General features: G+C 41.1%; 1 protein-coding gene across 1 annotated transcript in view; it reads left to right on the top strand.

The window, feature by feature from the left end:
* Nucleotides 1–26503, top strand: part of LOC132404505 (sodium channel protein type 4 subunit alpha A-like) — a 161428-nt gene that overhangs the window by 28428 nt on the left and 106497 nt on the right. The window contains exons 5-6 of the mRNA XM_059988659.1: nucleotides 9572–9689; nucleotides 21984–22231. Coding sequence (XP_059844642.1) covers nucleotides 9572–9689; nucleotides 21984–22231 — 366 coding nt within the window. The remainder of the gene's footprint in view (nucleotides 1–9571; nucleotides 9690–21983; nucleotides 22232–26503) is intronic.

Below are 26503 nucleotides of genomic sequence, written 5' to 3'. Positions count from 1 at the left end.
ACTTAATCGTCGCACCACTTCAATACCCCACACTTAATCGTCGCACCACTTCAATACCCCACACTTAATCGTCGCACCACTTCAATACCTCACACTTAATCGTCGCACCACTTCAATACCCCACACTTAATCGTCGCACCACTTCAATACCCCACACTTAATCGTCGCACCACTTCAATACCCCACACTTAATCGTCGCACCACTTCAATACCCCACACTTAATCGTTGCACCATTTCAATACCCCACACTTAATCGTCGCACCATTTCAATACCCCACACTTAATCGTCGCACCACTTCAATACCCCACACTTAATCGTCGCACCATTTCAATACCCCACACTTGATCGTCGCACCACTTCAATACCTCACACTTAATCGTCGCACCACTTCAATACCTCACACTTAGTGTCCCGAATAATGAAGGTCAGAGTACCAAAAGCCTTTTTCACTATTTTGTCTGTATGTTTGGTCTATATCTGCCCCTACCATTTCCTCAGGCAATTCTGTCCATATAACCACAACCCTCTGTGTGATAATCTTACTCCTCAAAATCCCCTTTTAATCATTCTTCTCTCAACTTAAACCTACACTCTCTACTTTTACACTTCCCTACTCTGATGACAAAAGGACCATAACCATCACCTGTTCTATGTCCATGATTTTATAAACCTCTTTCAGTCTTCTTCACTGTGGGGAAAACAGTAACAGCCTCTCAAATCCTCTGATCTTTGTAAGATCCATGTGTATCTTCAGTCTACCCTCTCTAATTTAACCACTATATTGTGACAACAGGAACTGTTCACGTTACTCCAAGTGTAGTCTCAACAATGAGTTGTATGAGCTGTAACAGGATATCCCAACTCCCAAATTCAATGCTCAATTGTCTTTTTGACATATAAATACACTACATCTACAAGTTCCTCTCAATCAACATTGACTTACCCTTCAAAAAACCATGTTGACTATAAACCCATGGACTTGAAAGCAATTGACATGGATAAGACATAACTGTGCAGCAAAAGACAAACCCTCAGGATAAAGTGCAGTTACTCAAGAGTGGAAGGACACAACTTGTAGGAACCCTACAACCCTACAATGCATGATCTGCGTTGAGTCTCAACTATCCATTGTATTTATGAATGGCTGAGATTCCCACGTTTGCCTGTGACACAAAAGTAGGTGATGTTACAAGCAGTGCAGATGGATGTATTATAGTATCATCTTATTTGATAAGGGATGAACCTTACCCATTGCTACCTGAAACTTAAATCATTAGCATTCACTGATGTTCTCTGGTGCATTACTTTAATTTTCTGTTGAGTGATTGTAGCACTTTGAGCAAGTGGTCAAAACTACAGTAAATGTGATACCACCCTTTTGATCATAAAAGGGCAGAACAGATATTTTTGTAATAAAGGCTACAGGTAGTCCATAGAGTCTTTGGTGGTCATATCATTGAAATAATTAATGATACCTAGAAGCCATTGTTGTCCATGAGTTGCCTTCTTGAACTTTTGATGTTCTTATAGTGACATTCATTCAATGCAGGGATCCACATTCAAAATCTATATCAATGATTTAGATGGAGGGACCAAGTGTAATACACATACTGATGGTACAAATCCAGATACAGAAGATAATCAAAAAGACTGAAAAAAAAAAGCAGATAGGACTCTATCTACAAAACTAGAGAACAGGAATATAAAAGTAATACTTTAATTATAAAAAGCCCAAGCCCAAGCTGGACCACTTTGAACAGCAATGTGAGCAGTTCCATGCAACATCCTTTGGTAAGACATATTCATCTAAGATTAACTTTAGAGAAACAAGATTGTGTTCCCTGAAATTTGGAAGAATAGAGAATTAAAAATAACAGGATTTGGGATAAAGACAGAGAAACTCTTCCCAAGCCCCTGGAATCTGGACTTCAAGGGTATGATAAATAGGCATTATAGGAGTGGAGAGCAAAATTACACAGGCAAAAGAGAACTTGGAATTACTTTTTTACGATCTGTAACTATGTAGCATCCACACAAGGACCACCAGACTCAAAACAGTTACTATCGCCAAGCAGTAAGGTTGATCAACACTTCGACCCACAAGCTCACACCACAACACCACCCCCCCCCCCACAAGCACTGCTTTTTCATTTCCTGTCAGAATCACCTTAAATACCTGTGCCTAGTGTCAATTTATGTGCATGCAGTCTCTCTATGTATAGAAGCTACCTTATGCATTTGTATTTATTGTGTTCTTTATTCTATTGTGTGTGATCCTTTATTGGTGCTGCACCAGATTTGGTGTAACAATTATTTCGTTCTCCTTTACGCTTGTGTACTGGAAATGACATTAAACAATCTTGAGTCTTGATTCTAGAGCAGTGAAAAGGTATTGATTGATACTGGAGAAAAGTGCATTTATAGAGTTGAGTCAGTGATCTCATTAATGATGGAATGGACTGGAGGGGAGAAATGGCCTATTCTGTTGTCATCTCCTTAAAAAGAATGGAAAAAAATCTATGAATGCCACTCTCATGCAGAGTGGTTAATTTTTCATTAGCTAAAGATTGCCTCCACAAGATGGCAGCAAAAGAGCCATTACCTTTCACCTGTTCATTGAACAATATTGCTTAATTTTGCATGAAGATTCCCAAAACCCTAATGAAAGCAATTATGAAAGAAAACTTGACATAAAGCTATAGGGCAAGGTGCATGAGGAAGACATAAGAATATAAAAACATAAAATAAGCAGAATGAGGCCATGTACGCCTAGTTATTCCTACCATTTTCTATTAACCAATGAATCCACGTCAGTATATTACTGTTTAGTAGTGTGGTGGTTAGAGGTTGGAGTTCAATTCCAACACCATTCCGTAAGGAGTCTCTGTATGTCCTCCTCATAGAATGTGTGGGTTTCCTCCAGGTGTTCTGGTTTCCTCCCACTGTCCAAAGACATACAGGGTAGGTTAATTGGTCATTATAGGTTGTCCCGTGATTAGGTTAGGGCTAATTGGAGTTGTGCAGTTAGAAGGGCTGCAGGGGCCTAGCTGTACTGCTAAAGATATAAATAAATTAGCAATTTCATCAATGATGAATACTGTCAAATCAGGGAAGTCAGGGAAAATTAGGAACGTGTTCTAGCTGCTATGATACTCTGCTCATAATCACATTGTTTACAAGCTTGCTGTGCATAAATTGCTTGCTCATTCTTCTCTATACAGCAGTGAAACTCATCAAAACTGTTACATTGAATTTAAAGCACATTGGAATGTCCTGAGGCTTAGGGAGGTGTTCAATGTGTGAATATCTTGCTTGAGGGAGAGAGAGAGAGCTTAGCTGAGAGGATTAACAAGGGAATTGTTATGTCTCTCCTCCTGCTGTGAAATGGAGACATTTCTTTTTCCCTTACTAGGGAGGGGGGGAGAGAGAGAGAGCCTGTGGTGTGTCGAATTACTGGGTGAACGAGTAGTCATTGGGGTACTGCAAGTCTGTGTTTTTATTGATGCTTTGCTGTCAGCTTGAGTGCTTGTTGGAGGCACTGATGCTTATTTTGATGATGGGGGAGAAGAGGAACGTTGCTTTGCTGCTGCTTAAGCTTGGGAGGGGGGAGCTGGAGGGGTGGTTTTGGGGTTCTAACACTTAACTGTCATTCATTCTTTGGGGAACACTGTTTTTGTGGATGGTTGCAAAGAAAAAAAAATTCAGGATGTATATTGTATACATTCCTTTGACATTAAATGTACCTTTGGAACTTCTGTAACCTTTGAATTCAAGTGTGCAAGGCTGAGACAGCTGAAGATATTGACCACCAATAACAGAACAAAGATAATTAATGATACACAAGGAGTCATCATTGCTCATGAGTTGCCTTCTTGAACTGCTGAAGTTCTTATAGTAATGTTCATTCAAGATTGTGGGGTGGATTGATGATTTAAATGGAGAGACCACATCCAATTTGCTAATGAATCTAAGTTAGTTGGGGGTGTGACTTGGAAGGATGCCAAGATGTTATAGGTAGACTAAGTGAATCGGCAATGAATTGGCAGATTGGGTGTAACTGTATATTATTGACTTTGCTAGAAAAATAGTGTGTGAGTATCATCTTAAATGGTGAGAGAAGGAAAGATGTTGCTATTGAAAAGGATCTGTGTCTCTCTGTATACAGATCACTGAAGGTTAAGATGAAGGTGCCGTAAAAGTTAGGGAGCCAAACAGTATGAAAGCTATTATTTCAAGAGGATTTGAATACCAGGGTAAAAACATTTATATGCAGTTACAGTTAATGGAGCCCCAGTGAGATCATATCTGGGATATTGTGCATAGGTCTTGAAGAAAATATGTATTTATGACAGACGGAGAGCAATAGAATTTCACCAAATTGATACCTGGAAATGTTTGTCCTATAAGAAGAGATTAAGCAAATAGAACCTATCCTCTGAAATGAAATTTTTAAAAACGTTTAAAAACACGGCTGATCAAGTAGCATCAGTGTTTACACTGAGGGATCCTACTGGTCCACTGAGAATTTTCAAGGTCAAAGACCCTTAGAGTACAGCATGAAACAATCCCTTCAGCCCATTTAGTCTGTCTGAACCATTTGAACTGACTACTCCCATCAATCTGCACTGGGACCATAGCCCTCCATACCTCTACTATCCATGTAACTTTCCAAACTTTTCTTAAGCATTGCAATCAAGCTTGCATGCACTACTTGTGCTGGCAACATGCTCCAGAGTCTCTCAACCCTCTGATGTTAATGGGGCTGTATTATGAACCACCCAACAGACCGAGGGATTTAGAGGAACATATTTGTAAAATGGTCATAGACTGTCGCAAGGAACATAAGGTTGTTATAGTAGGTGATTCTAACTTTCCACATATTGACTGGGAATCCTATACTGTAAAAAGGCTAGGTGGGATAGAGTTTGTCAAATGTGTTCAGGATAGATTCCTTCAGCAGTACATAGAAGTCCCAAAGAGAGAACATGTGATCCTGGATCTCTTATTAGGGAACAAGACAGGGCATGTGACAGAAGTTTGTGTAGGGGATCACTTGCATCCAGTGACCACAATGCCATTAGTTTCAAAGTAAATATGCAAAAACATGGGTCTGATGGGCAGTTTGAGATTCTCAACTGGAGACCAATTTTGATGGAATTAGGAATGACCTGGCAAATATAGATTGAAACAGGCTGTTTTCTGGCAAACATGCAGTTGGAAAGTGGGAGGCCTTCAAAAATGAAATTTTGAGAGTACAAAGCTTGTATCTGCCTGCCAGAAGAAAATGTAAGGATATCAGGTACAGAGAACCTTGCTTTTCAAGAGATTTTGAGGCCCTGATTAGGAGGAAAAAAGAGGTGCAGAGCAGGAACAAGTAGGAACAAATATGGTGCTCATGGAGTAAAAGAAATGCAAGAGGACACTAGCATTTGAAAGCAATCAGGAAGGCTTAAAGATGGCAAAAATTTGCTTTAGCAGACAAGGTGAAGGAGAATCCTAAGGGATTCCATAGCTACTTTAAGAGCAAAAGGATTGCAAGGGACAGAATTGGTCCTCTCAAAGACCAGAATGGTAATCCATATGTGGAGCAAAAACAGATGGCGGAGATTTTAAATGAACTTTTTGCATCTGTATTTACTCAGCAGACAAATACAGAGTCTTTAGAAGTGAGCTATCGTGGCATCAACTTCATGGACCCTGTACAGATTACAGAGGAAGAGGTGTTTGCTACCCTGAGGCAACTCAGGGTAAATAAATCCCCAGGGCCTGACAAGGCATTCCCTCGTACTCTACAAAAGGTATGTACAGAAATTGCCAGGGCCCTAGCAGAGATATTAGAAACATCTTTTGGGACAGCAGAGGTACCAGAGAATTGGAGGATAGCCAATGTTTTTCTGCTGTTTATAAAAGCCTCTAAATGGAAACCAGGAAGTTATCAGCTGGTGAATCTGACATGAGCTGTGGGAAAGTTATTGGAAGGTATTCGAAGGGACCAGATATATAAGTATTTGGATAGACATGGACTGATTAAGGACAGTCAGCGTGGCTTCGTGCATGGTAGGTCATGTCTAACCAATCTTACAGAGTCTTTTGAGGAAGTTACCAGGAAAGTGGATGAAGGCAAGGCAGTGGATGGTGTCTACATGGATTTCTAAGGCATTTGACAAGGTACCGCATGGGAGGCTGATCAAGAAGGTTCAGTCGCTCGGCATTCAGGATGAGCTGGTAAATTGGATTCGACATTGGCTTTGTGAGAGAAGCCAGAGAGTGGTTGTACAGGGGTACCTCTCTGACTGGAGGCCTGTAATTACTGGTGTGCCACAGGGATTGATGCTGGATCATTTTTGTTTTTCATCTATATCAATGACCTGGATGATAATGTGGTTAACTGGATCAGCAGATTTTTGGATTTTTGGAAGTGTAGTGGACAGTGAGGAAGGCTATCATGGCTTGCAGAGGAATCTGCATCAGCTGGGGATATAGTCTCAATAATGGCAGATGGATTTTAATACAGATGTGTGCACAGTTTTACAATTTGATAGGACCAAGCAAGATAGGTCTGACACAGTGAGCAGTAGAGCACTGAGGAGTGTGGTTGAACAAAGGGATCGGGAAATACAGGTCCATAATTCATTGAAAATGATGTCACTACCTTTGTAGGATTTTCCACTCAAAGGCGTAGGTGTTCCCACCTCAGGATGAAATGTAGCCAGTCAGCACACTTTCCACCATACATCTGTAGAGGTTTGCCAGAAATTTAAAGTTACTGACCTTCTCCACCTCTGATCCTCTGATGATTACTAGCTCATGCACCTCTGGTTTCCCTCTCCTGAAGTCTACAATCAGTTCCCTAGTCTAATTGACTTTGAGTGAGAGGTTGTTGTTATTACACCACTCAGCCAAATTTTCAGACTCCCTCCTGTATGCTTATTCATCACCAGCTTTGATACAGCCCACAACAGCAGTGTCATCAGCAAATGTGTATATGGTATTGGAGCTGTACTTAGCCACATAGTCACAATCATAGATGTAAAGCGAGTAGAGCAGGGTGCTAAACACACAGCCCTGTGCTGCTTCTGTGCTGATGGAGATTGTGGAGGAGATTTTTTTGCTAAACTGAACTGATTGGGGTCTACAAGTGAGGAAATCCAGGATCCAATTGCATAAGGAGGTACTGAGGCTCAGGTCTTGGAGTTTACTGATTAGTTTTGAGGGGATGCTGGTGTTAAATGCTGAGCTGTAATTGATAAAGAGCATCCTGATGTATGCATCTTTGCTGTCCAGATGTTGAAGGGTTGTGTGAAGAGGCAATGAAATAGCATCTGCTGTAGACCTATAACTTCAATAGGCAAACTGGAGCAGATCCAAGTTCCCACTCAGACAGGAGCTGATATGCTTCAACACCAGCCTTTCAAAATACTTCATCACTGTGGATGTAAGTGCCACTGGGCAATAGTCATTTAGACAGGTAACCACACTCTTCTTGGGCACCATTACAATTGAAGCCTGCTTGAAGTAGGTGGGTACAACACACTATGAGAACAAGAGGTTGAAGGTATCCAGGAATACACTAGCCAGTTGGTCAACACAGGTCTTCAGTATTTGGGCAGCTACTCAATGTTTGTGGTGATTTTAACCATTCAGAAGGAAATAGGAAGATCAAAAAAAGGGAAGAGAAGAGCTTCAGGTGGACTACATGAGGGTGATAGCAAAAATATGACATTTACCAATCTTGTATAAATGGAATAAGCATCAATTTCTGAAAAAGAAATTGAAGGAGGAGACCCTAATAGAAGTTAAGCAAAGGTTGCTCCATGTATCCTGGAGAGAATCTACATACCTGAGCCCCAGCATTGGTACAGTCAATCCTATGGTAATAAAGCCACAAATGAGGATTTCAACATTTGGAGGAGAAAATGAGTAATGTTATCGTGTCAAAGTATACCACACTGGAGTTACTTCTCTCAATTCCAGGACCTTATTGAAAGTTTATAGAACATAGAATATAGAACTGTACAGCACTGTACAGACCCCTTGGCCCACAATGTTGTGCTGACCTTTTACCCTATTCTGAAATCAACCTAATCCTTCCCTCCCACAGAACGCTCCAGTTTTCTTTCATCCATGTGCCTATCTAATAGTCTGTCAAAAGTCCCTAATGTATCTGCCTCTACCACTACCCCTGCCAGCATGTTCATGCACACAGCATCTATCTGTAAAAAAAGCCCTGACATCCCCTATGCTTTCCGCCAATCACCTTAAAAATATGCCTACTCATACTAGCCATGAATTAATATTTCTGATAGCATCACTTTGGTAACAGCACATTCTTCTAAAATCTCAGAACACTATTGCAGATCTGTCACGCAATTCACAAAAGTGCTACCCAGCATGCTTCCAATGTCACTCAAACTTCTGTATCATATTTCAAAAATTGTGAAGAAACAATGGAACTTTCCACTAGCACATGATACTTGTCGTGAAATATTTATAACATCTTTCTCAACTGGTGAACAACTCACCTGGTCTTTATTTACCAGTAATAGTACTTTGTGACCTTAAGGATAGAAGGATAATACATTGGATCTGAATATCTATGATTTTGCTTTGTTTATGAAGCAATGATTGAATGGGATTATAAAGTGCCAAAGTAAAGAGAGGTTGATTTTCCATGAAGCTGCTGATATTTCAAATGGGATGAATCATTTATTGGGAGGGGTCTGTTATTTTTGCCACTTCCTCAAAGCGATCACTTTTTCCCAATATTTTTATAAGTAGTGCACATATTCTCTTTTTTTAGGTGTTGCTGCATCATACACCATACATCATTGAAAAAAATGTGTTGATACCCTACTCCTTGTCCTCTGTAGATCTATTGTCAGCCACGTGGAATCTAAGTCAATTAGTTCTATGTTAAGTACCCAGCTATCATTGCCTCTTCCAAATGGCATGAACAAGTTAACAACTGACTGCATGATTTTTAAATTAATTCCAATATCCAATGCACTCTACAACTCATTGCAGTTGATCTCCATGTTAACACACAAGTTATAAGTCACCCAATATTTGTATCAACATAATTGTTTATAAATATGGTCCTTACTTAGCTGCTTTATTTCAACAGTAATTTAACTGATAATTAACAACATACAGTACAAATAAGTTTGATAATCATTCTCAGTATAGAGATTTAAAAACCAGAGTTACACATTGTCATGAAGAGGAAATTAATCTAACTTATGCTGTATAATTCAGGCTTATGGAAAACAGGTAACTTTTTAAATAAAAATTAGTAACCCTTGATTTGCTCACTGTGATGCTGGTTCTACTCTGCATTATTATTATTGCTTAATATCAAGAAGTCAGTGTCACAGGGGGCAATTCATCTAAATTATGCTGCATGCTTCTAGTTTGTGGAACACAGGGAACCTTCTAAATAAAAATTAGTAACCTTTGATTTTCCCACATTGATGCTGGTTCTACACGACATTGTTATTACTGCTTAATATCAAGAAGTATTCTTTCTTTTTATACCCTTAATCACACTTGTTAAATTATTCTTTTATAAGAATAGAAAATGTAGTCATCTAAATCCAAAAGATCGCTTTCGCAAATGTGGACAAAAGCTGGTTCGAGGTTTCTCAGTGGATTCTGCCTTGTCTCAAACGACACAACTGTCACAGTTCGGTGAGTTCACTTTGGTATACTTGTGAATCAATTGTTTTTTTTAATTAATATTGCCATTTCAATATATATGCAGCTAAGCATAGAAGTACTTTCCACATTTTTCCACATCTCATTCCAAATGCTAAATACAAATTAACGTTTGAGGCAAGAGGCAAGAGCTTTATATTGTATTGATCATGAGGTTTGTCAATCATTTTTCTCCCTAGCTAACTGGAATATTGAAATATGAGAACATTTGTCAAAGTGCAGGTGGTATTTCTGGCTTTCACAACAGCCACTTGGTGTGTCAACATTTCACCCCAAAATCAATGCCAGCTCCAAGTCCAAAGAGGGCTGCTTAGTCATAAATCAAAGTAACAGCTAGTTGTTGAATATTTTCACAAGTATCAAGGGTATTAAGGAGATGAACATATATTTGAATTTATGAAATTAGAGCTGACCTGCTAGTATGGTACCACGCCATCCAACCAATATTCCGGCATAGTGAGTCTTGACATTCAGTTCAATGTAAGGCCTAAAAACTTGACCATCAAAAGACGTCAGAGAATAGATTCTAATCTAAATGTGATGCTAAACATTCAAGGGTCCGGGTAGTTCCCAATATGGGCTGGAGGACGACCTAAACAATTAATTAACAGTCAGCTCAGGATGTGTAATAAAGGTAGCCTTGCCTAAATCAGCAAACTGAAAAAAGGCTACATTTCTTAAATGTTGATGCTAAAAGAGATTTATTCTGTGATTTTTTCTTCCCCCAGGCAGTTAATCTGATCAGCCATTCTGGTTAGCCCGCACCACCACCTCTATCTGTGCCACAGTCCCTCCACTGCACTGTAAACACTTTAAACCACTTCTTATAATGTTGTTTACATTGTAAATATATACTGGTATTTATGTATTTATGCACATTTTATTCCATATCTTTGCTAATTTTATTTTGATATAATCTGTTATTCTGCATCATTGAATGTTGATGATTTGATTGCATGTAGCTCCAACACACACAGCCAATTCCTAATACATGTAAGTGTATGTGGTGAATAAAGTTGACCCTTGAGGAATATAAAATCTCCAATTTGATGAACTTTACAAACTTTCTGATGCTTCCTGTATAACAAAACTGTACATTCTTACATTAACAGATATGTCATCATGAGAGCAAAAATAGACTGATTAAGTATAGTAAAAGGCAAGTAACATAAATATATTTGCACAGGGGCAATGTTGCAAGATTAGAAATCCAGAGTTTTGGACTAATAATCAATAATGAACATGAATTCTAAACCTATTGTGCCAGCTTAGAAATTTCAGTTCACGTAAAAGACTTTCAGCCTGTCATATTCACACAAGTTCTCTACCAAAGCAACTCTCCACTTCTACACACTGGACCTTCATCTGTCGCTTTGCAACTATTTCATACACTTAACCTAATTCCTGTTTGAAGGCCACAATGGAGTCTATCTTTACCACATACGCAGGCAAAGAATTTCAGATACCAAACACATTAAAAAATCTTCCCTCATTCACTTTTGATTCTCTTTCTCTAATGTTATAGCTGTGACTACTAGTGCTTGACCCCTCTAGCAAATGGCCTCTCACTATCCACTCTGTCCAGATCCTTCATAATTTTACACACTTCTATCAAGTCAAGTCAAGACACTTTTTATTGTCATTTCAACCATAGCTGCTGGTACAGTACACAGTAAAAATGTGACAATGTTTTTCAGGACCATGGTGCTACATAAAACTATACAAAACTACACTGAACTGTGTAAAAACAACACAGATAAAACTACACTAGACTATAGACCTACCCAGGACTGCATAAAGTGCACAAAACAGTGCAGACATTACAATAATTAATAAACAAGACAATAGGCACAGTAAAGGGCAGTAAGTTGGTGTCAGTCCAGACTCTGGGTATTGAGGAGTCTGATGGCTTGGGGGAAGAAACTGTTACATAGACTGGTCATGAGAGCCCAAATGCTTCAGTGCCTTGTCCCAGATGGCAGGAGGGAGAGGGGTTTGTATGAGGGGTGCGTGGGGTCCTTCATAATGCTGTTTGCTTTGCGGATGCAGCGTGTAGTGTAATGTCTGTAATGGCGGGGAGACCCTGATGATCTTCTCAGCTGACCTCACTATCTGCTGCAGGGTCTTGCAATCCGAGACGGTGCAATTTCTGAACCAGGCAGTGATGCAACGGCTCAGGATGCTCTCAATACAACCCCTGTAGAATGTGATGAGGATGTGGGGTGGGAGATGGACTTTACTCAGCCTTTGCAGAAAGTAGAGACGCTGCTAGGCTTTCTTTCCTATGGAGCTGGTGTTGAAGGACCAGGTGGGATTCTCCACCAGGTGAACAGCAAGAAATTTGGTGCTCTTAATGATCTCTGCGGAGGAGCTGTTGATGTTCAGCGGGGAGTGGTCGCTCCATGCCCTCCTGAAGTCAACAACCATCTCTTTTGTTTTGCTCACATTCAAAGACAAGTTGTTGGAAGCAGTTTTATTCTCTCTAATTTATCCTTGTAAATGTAATCCCTCATCCATTTTCTTTTTTTTTCAAGATTGTCTCTAATACCTTCACATCCCTTCTGTAAAATGGCAACTCTAAATGGAACACAATATTATAGCGTAATCTCTGTACTTTAATACTTTTTGTTGTTAAACCCCATTATTTTCTATCCCTTTTTTCAACTTACGCCACCTCTATCAACGGTTTGTGCACAGATATCCCCATGGGTTCAGCTCCCCTGACCCCTTATTCCATATTGCCTCCTCATTCTTCCAAGCAAAATGCAAGACTTCACATTTCCTTAAACTAAAATTTATTTTCCAAGCTCCTGTCTATTCATCCAATCTGTTTGAATCCTGCTCTGATGTATCATTATCCTCTTCAACTTCAGATTATTGCCATTCTGTGACATTACAAATCTAAAAACTGTAGTTTGAGTCCCAGTCTAAGTCACAAGTATACAAAAGTCTTAGGTACATATATATAGCTAGGTGCTTAAGTCTTTTGCACAGTACTGCCGCAATTTTATGTATTCCACTGTGATGCACCATCAATAACTCACTCTGAGACGTGAAGGCTAGATATCGGCTTTTATTGACTGGAAGAAGGAACAAGCAGTGAGTGACCACCATACTACATCCTGGAGACTGAGAGGCCGGGCTCAGGCCTCAATTGCCTTTATACAGGGGTCTGTGGGAGGAGCCACAGGAGCAGTCAGCAGGGGGCGTGTCCAGACAGGTATATGTAGTTCACCACATTCACCACCCCCCCCCCTTTGTTTTAAAAGAGAGTCCCCATGTGGCAAAGTTTCTTACAGGTTAAGTCTATCAGGTGGTCGAATCTGTCACTGCGATCTACGTAGCACCGGCTGTGATTGCACAGGTGCCGGTGGTGGTGATTGCACAGGAGCCGGTGGTGGTGATTGCACAGGTGCCGGTGGTGGTGATTGCACAGGTGCCGGTGGTGGTGATTGCACAGGTGCTGGTGGTGGTGATTGCACAGGTGCCAGTGGTGGTGATTGCACAGGTGCCGGTGGTGGTGATTGCACAGGTGCTGGTGGTGGTGATTGCACAGGTGCCGGTGGTGATTGCACAGGATTCAGAGGTTGTGCTGGTTCCGGCCTAACTGGAGGTATCAGCCCACTAGGTGTCAGTGATCCCTCACGCATGTGCAAGGCGCCTGGTATATACGCGTACGAAATGCCCGGTATATGAGTGTCGTGAGGAGTCTGTGTAGGGCTCGGTGCGCGCGGTGTCACCTCGGGTACAGGGTTCATAGTTACCGGAGAGTGTTCAGGGTAGTGGTCTGCTGCTCCTGCGGGCACCAGGTCGCAGACGGAGACCCGTGTCTTCCCGCCCATCAGGTAAGACCACGTAGACATACTGGGGGTTCGCATGTAGAACGTGAACCCTCTCGACCAGCGGAGAGTATTTAGTACTCCTCACATGTCTTCGGAGCAGCACTGGCCCTGGGGATGTCAACCAAACTGGTAGGGTAGTCCCAGTGACAGACTTCCTGGGAAAAGAGAATAGGCATTCGTGAGGGGTGGCATTGGTAGACGTACATAACAGGGAGCGGATAGAGTGGAGTGCCTCAGGGAGGACCTCCTGCCATCGAGAGACCGGCAACCCTTTTGACTTAAGGGCTAAAAGTGTGGCCTTCCACACTCTGGCATTCTCCCTCTCCACCTGTCCATTTCCCCGGGGATTATCGCTCGTGGTCCTACTAGTAGCAATGCCCCTAGCCAGCAGGTACTGGCGCAGCTCGTCACTCATAAAGGAGGACCCTCTATCACTGTGGATATAGCAGGGATATCCGAATAGAGTGAAGAGCTGGCGCAGGGCTTTTATGACGGACGTGGTAGTGGTGTCAGGGCAGGGGATGGCAAAGGGGAACCGCGAGTACTCGTCGATAATATTGAGAAAATAGACATTGCGGTCGGTGGAGGGAAGGGGGCCCTTAAAGTCAACACTCAGTCACTCAAAAGGGTGGGTGGCCTTGACAAGTTGTGCCGTTTCAGGACGGTAGAAGTGCGGTTTGCACTCAGCGCAGACTTGGCAGTCCCTGGTCATCGTCCTGATGTCCTCCAGGGAGTAAAGCAGGTTCCGGGCTTTCACAAAATGGTAAAATCGGGTGACCCCCGGATGGCAAAGTTGTGCATGAAGGGCGTATAGCTGGTCGAGCTGTGTGCTAGCACACGTTCCCCGGGATAGGGCATCAGGGGGCTCATTGAGTCTGCCAGGCCGGTACAGGGTATCATAGTTGTAGGTGGAGAGTTCTATTCTCCACCGTAAAATCTTATCATTTTTGATTTTGCCCCGCTGTTGGTTGCTGAACATGAACGCAACCGAGCGCTGGTCGGTCAGCAAGGTGAACCTTTTGCCAGCGAGATAGCGCCTCCAGTGCCTAATAGCTTCCACTATGACCTGGGCTTCTTTCTCCACTGTGGAGTGCCAAATTTCAGAGCCTTGAAGGGTACGAGAAAAGAATGCTACTGGCCTGCCTTCCTGATTGAGTGTAACAGCCAGTGCGAAATCAGAGGCATCACTCTCTACTTGGAAGGGAATGGTCTCGTCCACCACATTCATCGTTGCTTTGGCAATGTCCCCTTTAATGCAGCTGGAGGCCGCGCAGGCCTCAGCAGAGAGGGGAAAAGTGGTAGACTTGACCAGGGGACAGGCCTTGTCTGCGTAATGGGGGGCCCATTGGGCGTAATAGGAAAAAAAAACCCAGGCACCGTCTGAGGGCTTTGAGAGTGGTGGGAAGAGGGAGTTCTAACAGGGAGCGCATACGGTTGGGATCAGGGCCAATGACCCCGTTTACCACGACATACCCAAGGATAGCGAGTCGGGTGGTTCCGAACACACACTTGTCCCTGTTATAAGTAAGGTTCAGAGCTTTGGCCACTTGGAAAAATCGTTGGAGGTTGGTGTTGTGATCCGACCAGTCGTGACCACAGATGGTGATGTTATCCAGATAGGGAAATGTGGCCTGCAGTTGGCACTGGTCCACCATCTGGTCCATTTCCCTCTGGAAGATAGAGACACCATTCGTGACACCGAAGGACACGCCCCCTGCTGACTGCTCCTGTGGCTCCTCCCACAGACCCCTGTATAAAGGCGATTGAGGCCTGAGCCCGGCCTCTCAGTCTCCAGGATGTAGTATGGTGGTCACTCACTCACTGTACAAATGCTGCAAAAAATTTCATGACATGTGAGTGATGATAAACCTGATTCTGATATGGGTCTTTATTATGGACTGAGAGGGGGGAGGGAGAAGGGAGAGGGTATCCATGCTTGGGAAAAGGGAAAGGGAGAGGGGAAGGAGTGCAAAGCACCTGAGAGACATTCTGTAATGATCAATAAATCAATTGTTTGGAATCAAATGATGTTGTCTGGTGTCTCAGGGCCGGGTGTGTCTGCACCTGCGCCAAACCCACCCCTGGCAATCCTTCTCTACCACCTGTACCACATCCCTCAGGTGTGCTTGACCTTGCCATTCCGAACATCCTTTGCTCCTGCAAGATCTACAAACTCACTCTCTGCTCCATATTGACAAATACAGTACTGTGCAAAAGTCTTAGGAACACAAGCTATATATATATATATATATGTGTGTGTGTGTGTGCCTCAGATTTTGCACAGTACTGTAGGTAAGAAAGAAAACCAAACCCTACAGAATGCCATTATTCAGTTTTCTCCTATCCAAAAATCATAATTTGGCTACAACCCTCCACAGACAGAGTCTATATTTTATTAGCAGTTTGAAGAGATTTGGCACATATAGTTGTACCGTGGAGAGCTTTCTGACAGGCTGCATCACTGTCTGGTGTGGGGAGGCTACTGCACAGGACCAAAAGAAGCTGCAGAAGGTTGTAAATCTAGTCAGCTCCATCTTGGGCCCTAGCCTGCAAAGTACCCAGGACATCTTTAGGGAAAGGTATCTCAGAAAGGCAGTGTCCATTATTAAGGACCTCCAGCACCCAGGGCATGCCCTTTTCTCACTGTTACCATCAGGTAGGAGGTACAGAAGCCTGAAGGCACACACTCAGTGATTCAGGAACAGCTTCTTTCCCTCTGCCATCTGATTCCTGAATGGACTTTGAAGCTTCAGACTCACTTTTTTAATATACACTTTTTTAATATTTATTTCTGTTTTTGCACATTTTTGATAATCTATTCAATATGTGTAATTTACTTGTTTATTTATTATTGTTTTATTTTATTTTTTATTACTTTTTTTCTGTCTCTTAGATTATGTATTGCATTGAACTGCTGCTACTAAGTTAACAAATTTCATGTCACACGGTGATAGTAAACCTGATTCTGATTCTGATGATTTAGACAGCTTTGTATCCACATAGTCAATGTCCCACTTATTGTATGCCATGCACTTCAGCTTCACTGATATCCTGTCATGCGGCTTCATATCAAACGCCTTCCAAAGTCCTTGTCCGTCATGTCAACTGAATTACCTTCAACAATTCTACCAGTTATCTAAGTAAATAAAGATCTGTCAGATTCATTGAGTACAAGTTTATCTTAACAAACCTATGCTGGCTTGCCTTGGTTGATCCTTTGTTCAACCAGGTGACAAACAATCCTTCATTGAATCAATATTTCTAACAGCTTTTCCAGAAATGAAGTTAAACTGATAGGCCTGCAATTGTTATTCTCATTCTAATCCCCTTTATTTTTGCACAAGTCAGTTTTTGTTTGAAAAGGAAATGGGAAAGAAAGCTGCTATCATATTAGAGCAGAACTTCCATTCTCATACAAGGATCATTTGTTGTTAAGAATGTCTTCTTAAACAAAACTACTTTTATAGGTCCCCTCTGCACTGCTGATAGACAGATGAAAGATGTTCATACTGGCATAAATTTGACTATGTCGATGCCTACCATTCTCAAATGGGAAATACAGTCAGATACTCCTCAGCCTAAAAGTAATTTATTGACATGCAGTTTGATTGCTCAATATTTATGCTGTCCCATGAATCTAGTTCCTGGCTTCCTTGGAGAACACTGCACGGAAGTATATCATGAACCAATCTGAAGGAAAGTTAAACTTGATGTTGACAATGCTCTTTGCCAAATCTTTCGTGTCTCTGTTAGCTGAACCAAATGCTATGCAAGAGTAAAGCATTGCAAATGTAGCATATAAAATTACATATGTTCATTGGGTCAGTCCAATGCTGAGAGGCTGATTGAAATATTTAAAACATAGGTAGACCAAAGTGTGCATAGTTTAGTCAATGCTTCAAAACTTTCTGCTTCTGTTGTGTTCTAGATTCAGTGATACATAGCATGTGATTGGAGTCAGACCACAGAAAGATGGTTGTGGTTGTTTGAAATCATTCATTCCTGGACTTCGTTGCAGGAATTCCTTAGGAGAGTATCATAGGCCTAACATCCTCGGCTACTTCATCAATGACCTTCCTTCCATGATAAGGTCAAAAAAGGGGATATTTGCTTATTACTGAACAATTGGCAATGAAGCATTCCTAACTGCATGCAAAAAAGACCTAGACAATATTCTGGAATAGGGTAATGAGTAGCAAGAAATATTCATGGTACAGAAGTTACAGCAGTGACATCATCAGCAGGAGAAAATCTGGCCACTTGCCTTTGACGATCACTGAGTCCCTCACAATCGTAGGGTGTTACCAACGAGCAGGAGTAAAAAAAAACAAGCCACATGAATAAGTTCAGGACATGAACAGGGACAAATAATACCTCCAGATTTGTTTACTGTCTACAAGGCACAGAACAAAGGTGTGATAGAATATTTTCTATTCATCTGAATGTGTGCATCGGTTGCAACATTGATACTATCCAGGACAAAGCAGTCCCCTTGATTTGTACTCCATCAGTCACCCTAAGTATGCATTTTCTCCACCACTGGTGCAGGTGACTGCAAAGTGTACAATCAACAAAATGTACCGTGGTTATTCATCTAGTTTACTTCAGCTGCATTTCGCACTACCTCCTCCACCAACAAGGACAAGTACAACAGACAAATTGAAATACACCATCTGAAATATCCCCCCTGCATTCTATGTATTATCCTGACTTGGAACTATATCATCAGTCCCTCATCATTCCAACTCCTGGAACTCTCCCACCCAAAGGCATCTGTGGAGTATTTTCACTGAAAACAATGTAGATACCTCATCTTCATCCTCTTGAGTATTTGGGTTCTGCACAACACTGGCCTTGCCCCAATGCCCATGAAGACAAAATGAATTTAAAAGAATGATGTGGAAACCATAGAAAGGGTGCAGAGGAGATTTACAAGGATGTTGCCTGGATTGGGGAGCATGCCTTATGAGAATAGGTTGAGTGAACTCGGCCTTTTCTCCTTGGAGCGGCGGAGGATGAGAGGTGACCTGACGGAGGTGTACAAAATGATGAGAGGCATTGATCATGCGGATAGTCAGAGGCTTTTTCCGAGGACTGAAATGGCTAGCATGGGAGGGCACAGCTTTAAGGTGCTTGGAAATAGTTACAGAGAAGATATGAGGGGTAAGTTTTTTATGCATAGAAACCTAAGTGCATGCAATGGGCTGCCGGTGACGGTGATGGAGGCAAATACAATAGGGTCTTTTAAGAGATTCCTGGATAGGTACGTGGAGCTTAGAAAAATAGGAGGCTATAAGTAACCCAAGGTAATTTCTCAGGTAAGGACATGTTCGGCACAGCTTTGTGGGCCAAAGGCCCTCTATTGTGCTGTAGGTTTCCTATGTTTCTATGAATCAACGAGGCACTCTGCCACACGAAGCAATCTTTGAAGGGACTTATCAGAGCAAGTAACATTACATATATCGCATGGCTTCCTCATTTTCAAAATAGAAAATATAAACGGATCTAAAATATTTACGACTTTTACCTACTTAACCAAGTCACAGGTTTCTATTCACTCTGTAATTTTTATACTGGCATTCGTGTTACTTGTTTTGAACTCATAGATTTAGCAGGTATTGTTGCAGTATCATCTGCTGAATGATGTTTCACATCTTGATTGTGCTCAGAGTGATGATACACTGGCCCCACTGTGGGATTTATGTTGCACTTTAGAGATTTCAGTTTGGAGTTTAACACCATCATACCCCAGAAACTGGTGGGGAAACTGTCCTCGCTGGGCCACAACACCTCCCACTGCAACTGGATCCTGGACTTCTTAACAGAAAGGCCACAGTCAGTCCATGTGAGCAGCAACATCTCCAGTCCCATTATACCGAGCACTGGCATCCTCCACGGCTGTGTGCTTAGCCCACTGCTGTTCTCACTGCTGACACATTACTGTGTAGCAGGATTCAGATCAAACTGAGTCATCAAGTTTGCTGATGAAATAGCAGTGGTCGGGCTCATAAGCAACAATGAGTCCGAGTACTAGGAGAAATGGAGCGGCTGGTGGACAGGTGTAAGAGGAACAACCTATGTCTGAATGTGGAGAAATCATTGCTGGCTTCAGAAAGGTGCAGATGAACCATCCCCCTCTGCTGATACATGGTTCCTCTGTAGAGTGAGTTAAGTACACCAAGTTCCTGGGAGATCACATTGCAGATTACCTCACCTAGTCCCTTAATATCACCTCCCTGAACAAGAAAGCACAACAGCATCTCCACTTCCTGAGGAGATTGAGGAAAATGAATCTCTCTCCCCTGATAAGTTGTATCTCCATCTGGTATGGGAGCAGCTGAGCACCGGACTGCAAGTCCCTACAAAGGACTGTGAGAATGGCTGAGAGGATCATAGGGGTCTCCCTACCATCCATCTGGGATACTTATCAAGAGTGCTGTGTATGCAAGGTGCTTGGTATTATTAAGGATCCCACCCATCCATCCAGCATTCTCTTTGACTTTCTACCATCAGGCAGGAGACTCCAATGCATAAAAACAAGATTGGTCAGGATGGGAAACAATTTCTTATGCAGACCATTAGCCTTCTGAGCTCCCTGCTGCATTGCATTCAAGGTGTCACTGGTTAATCTTGCAATATTTAATTAATGTATTTTAGTTTATTTATCTATGTATGATCCCTCTGTAGATTTCATCCTTACTTTCATAAGTTATTGTGTATTATGTGCTTTACACTCTAGTTCAAAGAAACATCTCATTTGACAGTATGCTTGTATATAGTCAAATTACAATAAACTTGACTTGACTTCCTAAGAGGAGTGCAAAAGCTATTGTGTGGTGTCCTCTGCTCTGTTAAAATCACTGCAGAGACAGATCTTTGCCTACAGTACCATGACTATGGATGAACTACAAAGAAGCAGTGCAGTTGTAATTTGGAATGAATGTACAGTTAATAATTGTTTCTTGTAGCTCAGGAGTATCCATTCCATGCTTGTAATTTTCTACATTCTCCGACTGCACTAAATTGAAGTATCTTTGTAGCTTTCCTATTACTTCCTTAAATGGGATGTCAATCATCCATTGGGATTGATATGTTTGCCAATGCTACATTGCTCGCTGTCATCATTAGTACTAACAGGAAACCTTCTTGCTTATGTCTCTGGCATTCATCCTTTACATCAGCAATGTTATTCACTCTGCAAAACATTTCCATTCAATGGATGTGTAAACAGAAGGGCTCCCACAATTCGTTACAGCTACTGAAATTTTCAATGCAATCAACCGAGGACTGGACTACTATTAAAACAGTAAATAGGGTTGTCTTTTCACTCATAACTACTTTTGCAGCTGACTCTATTTTTCTCTAACTCAAGCCTATACCTCAGACGTGCCATGTTAATCTGTGCACTTCAGAAGCAGTCTACCATCAACAAGTGTAGTCATCAAGCATCTTTAACATTGTCATTTTTAATGGCTATGATTCTTCACCACCCTACTCTTGCCAATAGTGCAAATTATCTGTTTTTAGAGGATTCTAAACCATGAAAAGCATCCATTGCAGAGTGTAGCATTTTATACACATGGGTATTTGTGGTGTATTCAAGGGCTTCTCACAGACTGCTTCCGGGGTTTTCATTGCATGTTCTTCAGCCCAGAGTGCAATTTATCACAATCCTTAAAAGGTGATTGGCTGAAAGAAGTAAATTATTTTTTTGCAACCAAGATTATCTGTGCTACAATAGAAATTTGAAATAAGGACAGAATAATGCTGGAACTCCTCAGCAAATCAGTCTGCAATAGTGTGGGAAAAATAGACATATCCATGACCTTTTATCAAGCAAAGTAGTTTACAATATTTTGAACTAAGATGCTGCATTGAAATTATGCAATACCTATTATTTTGCCTTTGCTCATCTGTGTATTGTTCCCTTAATTTACGTGAATGCTGGACATTAGTAAAACAAGTTAACAACTGATTCTGAGTTATAGGTCAGCTAAAATATGGTGTCGATATTCTCCACATAGTAGCTTCATATATGAGTTCAATCCTTTGTGTGTATTAAGTGTCATGTAGCATTGCTTTATTTTCACCTAAATTTATCAGTGCAGATATCAGAAAAGTCTAATTTGATAAAGTGCCTCTCTACTGATGATGTAATGTACATTTCTTAAGAGGGAGTACAAAAGATACTATGTGTCGTCCTCTGCTTTGTTAAAGTCACTGCAGAGACAGATATTTGCAGACATATCTCTTTGCCTTCAGTACCATGACTGTGGATGTACTGCTTTTACTATCCTGCAACAGGTATTTGGGAATGAATGTACAGTTACTAATTGTTTTGTATAGCTCAGGAATATCTGTTTCCATGCTTATAATCTGATACGTTCTGAAATGACACTTTCTAATATTGTATGCATTTCTGCAGGCGACAAGGAAGAAACTGAAAACCAAAAGAATTCAAAATGTAACCCCTTGAAAAAAAGACTGAGGCGAATGTTCTGTTCTTGGATCTGTTGTCCAGGATTCCTAAGACTGCAGGAGTATCTAATAATGGTTGTTTCACACCCAGTTTTTGAAGGAGTGATTACTATCTGCATCCTAATAAATACTCTATTGTTGTCAATAGACTACCATCAGGCACCATATACTCATTCATTAGAAAGTGGGAACACGGTAAGTATTGCATAAAGATAAGCACAAGAAATGTTATATAATCAAAGTATTCAATAAAAGCCAGAATGTCTGCATTCTTTCAGCATTTTCCTGCTTTCGTGGATGTCTGTAAGAATGTCAGAAACTATACCAGCACCCAGATGATCAGAAACCGGGACCAAATGATGCTCTTAGGTGTAGTTACTGTCATAAGTTTGTCAAGACTTCCTTCTCTGGAAAACCTGCATCAAACAGTGTCAAGGAGATGTAATAAATAGTAGGTAGGAAAATAGATGCATTAAACCTATTCTCTGACAGACAGACATGAACCCCACCTTGGAGGTCCAGGTCAAAACTTGGACTTGAATCATTGAATAATATAGAAGTGTGATTTTCTTTCAAATGTACTCCTCCTAAAAAATGGACATAGTAGCTGCACTAAATTTCTTCTGATGATTTTCCCTGGCCTTGCACCATCTATACAACAGCAGCTGCTGAGATGTAGGCAATTTGGAACCCATCCATAACCTTGGAGGGCCCACCAGAAATTCTTAGTAGAACATTTACACTGCTTTGCCAAAATAAGACCTGTTTTATGTTTGTAAACACAGTACTTTTCTCAGTTCCTGTATTAAAACACTACTTTTTTTTATAGCTTTGTTTCACCTTAAGCTGCAAGGATAGAGGCCTTGCCAGCATCATCTTGTCAAGCTGACCCCTAGATAAAGGCTTCGAGAACATGAAACAGTACAGCACTAAACAGGCCACTTGGCCCACAATGTTGTACTGACTTTGATGTCAGTTGTCCTGTTCCTGTGTATTATCCAAATTTCCCCATTCCTTTCATATCTACTTGTCTAACTACAAACTCCATTTCCAGAAAAGTTGGGATATTTTCCAAAATGCAATAAAAACAAAAATCTGTGATATGTTAATTCACGTGAACCTTTATTTAACTGACAAAAGTACAAAGAAAAGATTTTCAATACTTTTACTGACCAACTTAATTGTATTTTGTAAATATACACAAATTTAGAATTTGATGGCTGCAACACACTCAACAAAAGTTGGGACAGAGGCATGTTTACCATTGTGTTACATCACCTTTCTTTTTAATAACACTTTTTAATCATTTTAGAACTGAGGATACTAATTGTAGTAGATTAGCAAATGGAAATTTTGTCCATTCTTGCTTGACATAAGACTTCAGCTGCTCAACAGTCCGTGGTCTCCGTTGTCTGATTCTCCTCTTCATGATGCGCCATACATTTTCAATAGGAGATAGATCTGGACAGGCAGCAGGCCAATCAAGCACACGCACTCTGTGTCTACAAAGCCACGCTGTTGTAGCCCGTGCAGAATGTGGTCTGGCATTGTCCTGCTGAAATAAGCATGGACGTCCCAGGAAGAGACGTCACCTTGATGGCAACATATGTCTCTCTAAAATCCTAATATATGCCTCGGAGTCAATGGTACCTTCACATACATGCAACTCACCCATACCGTGGGCACTGATGCACCCCCATACCATCACAGATGCTGGCTTTTGCACCTTTCGCTGATAACAATCAGGATGGTCGTTTTCATCTTTGGCACGGAGAACTCAATGCCCGTTTTTTCCGAAAACTAGCTGAAATGTGGACTCATCTGACCACAGCACACAGTTCCACAGTCTTTCGGTCCATCTGAGATGAGCTCGGGCCCAGAGAGCTTTCTGGCATTTCTGCATAGAGTTGGGGTATGGCTTCCTCCTTGCGTAATACAGTTTCAAGTTGCATTTCTGGATGCAGCGACGGACTGTGTTAAGTGACAATGGTTATCCAAAGTACTCCCGAGCCGAGGTGCCTATAATTGTCACAGTAGCATGACGGTTTCTTAGGCGGTGCCGCCTGAGGGCTCGAAGATCACACAGTGGTTTCCAACCTTGCCCTTTACGCACTGAGGTGTCTCTGAATTCTCTGAATCTTTTCACAATATTATGTACTGTAGATGCTGAAAGACCTAAATTCTCTGCAATCTTGCATTGGGAAATGTTCCTTTTGAACTGACTAACAATTCTCTCACGCATTTTGGCACAAAGGGGTGAGCCACGACCCATCCTTGCTTGCAAAGACTGAGCCTTTGATGGATGCTACTTTTATACCCAGTCATGATACCTCACCTGCTACCAATTAGCCTGTTTAATGTGGAGTCTTCCAAACCGGAGTTACCTGAATATTCTGTGCACTTTTCAATCTTATTTTAACTCTGTCCCAACTTTTGTTGAGTGTGTTGCAACCATCAAATTCTAAATTTGTGTATATTTACAAGATACAATTAAGTTGGTCAGTAAAACTATTGAAAATCTTTTCTTTGTACTTTTGTCAATTAAATAAAGGTTCATGTGAATTAGCATATCACAGATTTTTTTTTATTGCATTTTGGAAAATATCCCAACTTTTCTGGAAATGGGGTTTGTAAAAGCCTCTTAAATTCTGCCAAACTGCCTGATTCCACTGTTATCCATAGTCACCCATTTCAGGCACCTATCACTCTCTGTCTAAAAAACTGCCCCTCACATTGCCTTTACATTGTTCCCCCCCAAACCTTTAAAGTATACCTGGTGTTTGAAATTTCTACCCCCCGAAAAAAGATTCAGGCTGTCTTCTCTATCCATGCCTCTCAGAATTTTAAAAACTTTTTTTTTCGTCTCCCCCTCAGTCTCTGATACTGTAGGAGAATGACCCTCCTTATAGTTCATACCCTTTAATCTAGACAACATCTTCTCTATCCTTTCCACAGTCTGCACATCGTTCCAGATCTAGGCACAATATTCCAAGTGCAGTCTGATGGAAGTTTTATATAGCTGCAGCATGATTTCCCTTCCTTTATACTCAACACCCCAAAAAATAAGGACTATATACCTTATATACCATCTCATCTACTTGTGTATCCACTCTCAGTGAACTGTGAATCTGAACTCCATGATCCCTCTGTACTTCAATGCTGTTAAATAGCCTAACATTAACAGGTTAGTGTACTTTCTCCTTTCATTTAGCCTCCCAAAGTACAATACCTCACACTCACTGAGATTAAACTTCATCTGCCACTTCTCTGTGCTTGTTTGTAACTGATCTATATCCTGCAGTATGCTTTGCTAGTCCTTCAGACAGTCCACAACTCCACCAATTTTGGTGTCATCTGCAAACTTGCTATTCCACCCATCTACATTTTCATCCATGTCATTGAGCTATATCACAAAGAACACAGGTTCCAACATTGATCCTTACAGAACATCACTGGTCATAGACCTCCAGCCAGCATTACAGCCTTCCACCCCTACTCTGATAGACAGTCACCAACCCCTATAGGGTGCGAATATCAGTGACCCCATTATAAACAAACCCAGAATGAGCAACTAGCTGAGGAGGCCAACTGTGGAGCAGGAGAGGGCTACCAAATGACAGAATGATTTTTTACTAAATAGTTGGAGTGCGTATGCTGTATGATCAAGGTACTTGCACCTGCAAACAAGTTTTTAGAATAGGATAGGACTCAGCATGTAAGTGCATGTTGTCTCCAGCCTGCTTTACATGAACATGCTGAAAATAGTGTTAGCTGCCAAATGTGCGAAAAACGTCTATTCCCAATAAATCCACACCCCACCACTCCAGCCAGCTGCCACATTCTAGTTTTTACCTACGTCGACCCTTCCCCTTCCCCCCGCCCGTCCATTTTTCAGATGAGAAAAGCTATGGGAAATTTGATAAGTACTCAAGTATTAGCTTGAATATAATTCAATAAATCAAGCCAGACTGACAGTTCAAATTAAGTCATACATGATTTTGTCTTGCATAGCTATCTATGTATCAGAAGAACCTTTGCAGAAAAATACAAATTGTAAAAAACTGGTGGCAAAAACTAAACAGCCCATTAACTAACATTTCCATTAGCATTTCATTATCATTATATCATTTCATATTTCATTAGGAGGCAGGATGGAATGTTTTACAAAATGCCATTGCAGATATTTGCTTTAAAGATTTTGAGCTTTAGGCATGAGGTTTATTATAAAGTCTGGATAAGATCACACTTTTAAGTATTACTACCTCATACAGGCTTCACCTTGATTCGTTCCTGGCTTCAACTGTTTACACACATTTGACATTGACTGTCAGCCAGTTGTGTCTCAGATTTAAAATGTTGATATTTTTAATATTGTGAATTTATCATCAATTTTATACTGAAAGGATTACACATTAAATTTATAACTTTAATAAATATAAGAAAGATTTCTGTCAATGGATTGAAAAT

Source organism: Hypanus sabinus, chromosome 14 (assembly GCF_030144855.1).
Source record: "Hypanus sabinus isolate sHypSab1 chromosome 14, sHypSab1.hap1, whole genome shotgun sequence".
Classification (NCBI taxonomy): Eukaryota; Metazoa; Chordata; class Chondrichthyes; order Myliobatiformes; family Dasyatidae; genus Hypanus; species Hypanus sabinus.
Note: the sequence above shows the minus strand (reverse complement) of the source record. Positions and strands in the feature narration are given on the sequence as shown.